General features: G+C 44.4%; 1 protein-coding gene across 5 annotated transcripts in view; it reads right to left on the bottom strand.

Annotated features, from left to right (window-relative positions):
- Window positions 1-1,825: 1,825 nt before the first annotated feature.
- The window catches only part of TCTN2 (tectonic family member 2), a 46,802-nt gene continuing 42,627 nt past the window's right edge, over window positions 1,826-6,000 (bottom strand). For 4 of the 5 annotated variants that reach the window (XM_043979228.1, XM_043979230.1, XM_043979229.1 and 1 more), the window contains 2 exons: window positions 4,500-4,588; window positions 1,826-2,422 (listed from right to left, as the gene is read on the bottom strand). In XM_043979228.1, the coding sequence (XP_043835163.1) occupies window positions 2,301-2,422; window positions 4,500-4,588 (211 nt within the window). In that variant the 3' untranslated portion in view covers window positions 1,826-2,300. The remainder of the gene's footprint in view (window positions 2,423-4,499; window positions 4,589-6,000) is intronic. The other variant, XR_006354216.1, reaches the window with a different exon arrangement.

The following is a 6,000-nucleotide window of genomic DNA, read 5'->3' as shown; positions in this document are numbered from 1 at the left end:
AAGGAAAGGAAGGAGGGAGGGAGGAAAGAAGAGAGGGAGAAAGAAAGAAGAGAGAAGAAGAGAGGGAGAAAGGAAGGCACAGTGCAAAGAAGAAAGATAGTGAGGAAGGTAATTAGGGAGGGAGCATTTGCCAGCATCTCCTACATCTCCACAGCACCCACTATAAGCACCTATTGTGTGCTTCCCAGGATGACGACTGTGAGCACTGGGCACAAAGCATTGTTCTTCCCAAGGCTCTTGAGTTCAGCATCCTAGGCTGTCTCCATCAAGGCCTGAAGGGAGATGGTGGTCAGGGTGGTTTGACATGCCTGGTCCATGCTGCCCTCTGTCTCTCTGCTTCAGCAACGCTGCCTTGCCTGCCCTGTGAGCTCAGTCTAGTGGCTGTCACTTGTTCTGTACATGCCCCTTATTTTAAGGCAAGAGACACGTGGCCCTATAGAGACGACTGCTTCAAGCAACAAGCATTTATTAAGCACTGTGTGCCAAGCACAGGGACACTGCTGAAGACACTGATACAAAGAAGTAAACAATCCCTACTGCCAAAGAGCTGACCTTCCAATGAGGGAGACAAGATGTGTATATACAGAATAAACAGAAAGAGAATAGATGTAAATAACTACCAGGTGGAGAACCACAAGGTGGCTAGGAAGAGGACAGCAGGACAGGGAGAAGATTAGGTTCCAAGATGTCATATCTTAGAGGAGGAAGGGGACACCATGGGGCAGAAATGAGGATCGAGCACATTCCAAGCATGGGGGAAGCCAGGGCAAAGGCCAGAGGGGAGATGGAGCGACATGTGTGAAGGACAGAAAGAAAGCCAGTTTAGATAGGTTGTAATAGGGAGGAAGGAGGGTGATGTACCATAAATGTGGAGAAACAGGCCTGGGTTGGCTGGGAAGGCTTTAAAGGCTAACCAGAATTTATATATTATCTTTGGGGCAAGAGGGAACCCCCGGAGCTCATCAAGGCAGTGACACGGTTAGGCCTAGGCCTTGAGGACACAACTTGGGCTAAGAAATGAGGAGGGCCTGAGTTGAGAAGTCTGCTCTACCAAACAGAAGGCGTCAGGGAGGAGAGATGTTGTAGAAATAGGAAAGACGAGATTTGGCAATCAGATGGTTGTGTAGAGGAAGGGAGAGCCGGGTATCAAGGGGAAAGCCAGCATTACAGACCTGAGAGGCTGGAAGAACAGGGCTGTTTTCAACAGAAAGAGGGAATTATGGGGATGGGGTGGGTTTGGGGAGAAAAGATACTAAGTTCAGTTTGGGACATACTGAGTTTGAGAGGTGTCTCGTGCATCCACTCTGAAACACTGAATAGGAAATGGGCAATTTGGGACTGCAGCTCAGAAGAGAGACTAGGGCAAGATAGATGTATCAGGAATGATCTACATAGAGATAATGATTGAACCATGAAAGCTGTAGAGATTACCAAGAGACACAGTATGGACCTGTAGTATGGTGATATTTGGAGCCAGAAGACCTGGGATCCAATCCTACAACAAACACTTACTAGCCCTGTGATAATGGGAAAGGGACTTGACCTCTCTGACCTATAATATGATATGATATTATATGACATCGTAAAATATAAAATTATTTGTACCACCTGCCTGAAAGGATCAATACAAAGAAAGCATTTGGCAAACAGACTGAATAAATGTCAGCTATTTTTGCAGGATAAATAGGACATTAAATGAGGAAAGAAAAATTTCTTAAAAAGAAGAAAATTTATTCATAGTGTAAAAAAAAATCTATTTAAATCAAAGGTCATCTCGTAAAGTGATATAAATATATTTTTGAAAAATAAATCAGTTCTTACAGACTCAAAACAAGAGGTCCTTTAATGAGCTTTCATAAGCACAAGCTTAGAGTTTGTGAATACATATTTAACTCTTTAAATGACTGACACTATTTGACATTTTAGGCTTTCTAGTCTCAACTCTGCTAATGACCAACCATGTGACCTTGGACAAGTTACTTCGAGGATGCTAAGGTTTCCACCAACAGCAGCTCTGCAGACTTGGACCCTTCCGGGATCTGTGATTTTCCGGGTGCGAGTGATCGCCTCCACTGGGGGCTGATGAAGCCCCTTCTCAAAGACAGGCCCCTCTTCAGAGTTAGTCTCCAGGAGCTGCTGCAGCTACAAATAGAATCCCCTGGCTGTTAGTCAGCCTTTGGAGCAGGCGACATTTCAAAGCAAACTGACTGATCATCGAAAGAAGTAGGAAAAACGTCAGGAGGTGAAGTTGGTGCCGAACACAGGGCTGACACTGCTCTCCGAGGACTCCCAGGAGTTAGTTAGATGGAGAATAAATCCCAGATCCTGCTGACCCCGATCCATGGACTGCTGAAGAACATGATCAAGGTGAAGAAGAAGGCCAGCATCAAGGTCTTCCCAAAACATGAGAACCTGGACTCTCCTGGAAGAGAACAAACCCCGGCATCACTCGGGGATTCTAGGAGAGAAGAGGCTGTCCAAGAAGCACTCGGGAAGAAAGGCAAACGTACCAGCTGAGACAGGAGCTGGGAGCTGGGAGCTCCGGCCCCTGTTGGCTCTCTTTATTGAAGGCAGGAGCTGAATGACAGGAGTTAATAGGAGCACCAAGAGACAAAAGGCTTAACTTGAAGTCGGTTTCCACTGTGTTTACATAGAGCTGGGCACTGATTAACCCTTTTCACTCCAAGTGAGAGCTACAGCAAGATTTTTGTTTTGTTTTGAGGTCTCTGAGTCAGGAAGACTCACTCATCTTTGTGAGTTCAAATCCAGCCTCAGACGCCTCCTAGCCGGGTGACCCTAAGCAAGTCCCTTCACCCTGCTGGCCTCATTTTCCTCATCTGTAAAATGAGGGGGGTCACGGAGAGCTGAACACGACTGAAACACCTGAACAACGACAATGACAACGACATTTCCGGAGCAGACACCTTCCCTCCTCCCCTCCCCGGCATGTCCTATCCTCCCCCTCCTCTTACTAGCAGGTTGAGTCCCCAAGGGGATACACATTTCTAACACCATTGCTTGGGAGCAGCTGCGATGATTCCTGGCTTGATGAAGCCAGGGCCTCCTTTTAGTCCTCATCCTTCTTGTTCTTTAGTCATTTTTCCATTGTGTCCGAGTCTTTGTAACCCCATTTTTAAGGTTTTCTTCAGGTCATTTTACAGATGAGGAAACTGAGGCAAACAGGGTGAAGTGGCTTACCTGGGGGCTAAGGCCACATTTGAACTCAGGTCTTCTTGACTCAGAGCCCTGTGTTCTGTGCACTCTGGTGCCACCTATCGGTCCTATCCTTCTAGACTTCCTAAACTACAGACACTCAATCTCCTTGGCTGGATCAGTAATGGAATTCTGCCCCCAAGGATGTAGCTCCAGGCTCTATCCTGGGCCTACTATTCTTCTGCACTCAGGCTCCTCTCTAAGCACCAGCTGTGTTCAGGAACTTTCAAACAGGATGCCCTGGAGGCAACTCAAACACACTTCATCATGGCTTTTACCCTGAAGCCTGGCCCTCTTTCCTAACTTCCCTCCCAGTCATCCAGGGCCACAACCTCAGTCATCCCTGGCTCTGTCCTCTCCTTTAGCCCATGTAGCCAACTGATGCTCAGTTCTACCTCTATGATATGCCTCCTCTCTGTCCCCGGACCACCTGCCTCGTTCAGGGTCTCAGCCTCCTGATCAGTCTCCACGTCTCAAGTCTCTTCTTGAGGCGGCTGCCCAAGAGAGCTTCCTAAAGCACAGATCTAACCATGTCACTCCCCTGCTCAAGATGCTGCTGTGGCTCCCTATTACTTCTCAATTACAACACCAACTCCTCCATTTGGCTTTTAAATCCCTTTGCAATCTGGCACCGGTTCATTTTGTCAGGCTTCCTGCACAATATTCATTCATCCCATACAATTTCCAGTCAAAGAGTCCATCTCCTATCTGTATGCCTTTACCCAGGCTGCAGAGCCAGGATGCCCTTCTTTAAGACTGGGCTCAGATACCCTCATGATTGGCCGCCTCCCTCTCCCAAAAAACAACTTTATACTGTATATATGACATACATGATACTCTGAATCAAATATATTCCCATATATGTGTGTGTCTTACACACACACACACACACACACACACACACACACAATTTAATTTCTGTGGGCATATCGTTTTCCCCCATAGAATCTCTGTGAAGGCAGGGACCAGCTTTTCTTCCATGTGTCTTCAGTCTCACCCATGACCCGGCCCATGACAGGTACTAAGTGCTCTGACTACAAGGGGCTAGTTGTGTGTCTGTTTACTCCTCCACCTTATTATCTAGGGCTAAAGGAGAAAACTCCACATGCAAATTAAAACAAAATCCTCATCTTTTTATCTGAAGCAAATATCTGCCTATGCCAGCCCCATCCCAAGCCATAGTGGTCTTCGGAAATTCCTGAGAACTTTTGCCAACTCCCCTCCCCAATGTGGCAAACTGAATTATTCAGACAGTTAAAGACAGAAAGATAAGTGCTTTTCCCTACCTTGATAATTCTCCGTCAGGGGATAAAAAAGCTCTGACCAGCAAACTTCGTTCTTGGTGCAGTCACTGCTTGTGTGATTGATCTGGAAACTACAAGACACCTTTGTAAGTGGCAAAGCTGGGACAATGCCAAGACAGAGCATATGCCATCCCCACAGGAAGGGCCCCAAAAGTCCAAAGGATGCTTGAACTAGAGGGAATCCAGCCGGTCACAGGCTCATCGACTGGCAGTAGGAAAGGGCCCCGGAGGTCAGAGGAGGAAAACGAGTTCAGAGAGGCTCCAGTAAGTGTCAGAAGGAGAGCTGGAATAGGATCTCTATCACTCTGTTATCAGCGTCGACCCCACTCCACCACGAAATCTCTCCTTCTCATTTTAAAAGTGTGTATGATCATCAATAACAAAACTAACCCAAATCATTGGATTATCTCGATAGATTCAGAGAAAGATTTTGACAAAATACAGCATTCATTCTTATTAAAAACCCAAGAAAAAAAAATTTTAAGAATTTAAAAAAAAAAAACCCAAGAGAGCATAGGGATAAATGGAGCTTTCCTTAAAATAATAAGCAGTATCCACCTAAAACCATCAGCAAACATTATATGTACTGGGGATAAGTTAGAGGCCTTCCCAATAAGATCAGGGGTGAAACAGGGATGTCCATTAAGACCTCTAATATTTAATATTGTACTGGAAATGTTAGCTTTAGCAATAAGAGAAGGAAAAGGAATTAAAGGAATTAGAATAGGCAAGGAGGAAACAAAACTATCACTCTTTGCAGATGATATGATGGTATACGTAGAGAATCCTAGAGAATCAACTCAAAAATTACTTGAAACAATTAACAACTTTAGCAAAGTAGCAGGATATAAAATAAATCCACATAAATCATCAGCATTTCTATACAAGACCAACAAAGCTCAGCAGCAAGAGATAGAAAGAGAAATTCCATTTAAAGTGACTGTAGACAATATAAAATACTTGGGAGTCTACCTGCCAAGACAAACCCAGGAACTCTATGAACACAATTACAAAATACTTTTCACACAAATAAAATCAGACCTAAATAATTGGGAAAATATCAATTGCTCATGGATAGGCTGAGCTAATATAACAAAAATGACAATTCTACCTAAATTAATTCACTTATTCAGTGCCATACGAATCAGAGTACCTAAAAATTATTTTATAGAGCTAGAAAATAATAACAGTATTCATCTGGAAGAACAAAAGGTCAAGAATATTAAGGGGATTAATGAAAAAAAATGCACAAGAAGGTGGGCTAGCTGCACCAAATATGAAGCTATACTATAAAGTGGCAGTCATCAAAACTATTTGGTACTGGCTAAGAAATAGAGTGGTGGATCAATGGAATAGGTTAGGCACAGGAGACACAGTAGTAAATGACTATAGTAACCTACTGTTTGATAAACCCAAAGGCTCCAGCTTCTGGGATAGAAACTCAGTATTTGAAAAAAACTGCTGGGAAAACTGGAAGATAGTA

This window comes from Dromiciops gliroides, chromosome 1, assembly GCF_019393635.1.
Source record: "Dromiciops gliroides isolate mDroGli1 chromosome 1, mDroGli1.pri, whole genome shotgun sequence".
In the NCBI taxonomy this organism is placed as follows: domain Eukaryota; kingdom Metazoa; phylum Chordata; class Mammalia; order Microbiotheria; family Microbiotheriidae; genus Dromiciops; species Dromiciops gliroides.
The sequence above is the reverse complement of the archived record's forward strand: the minus strand, read 5'-3'. Positions and strand labels throughout refer to the sequence as shown.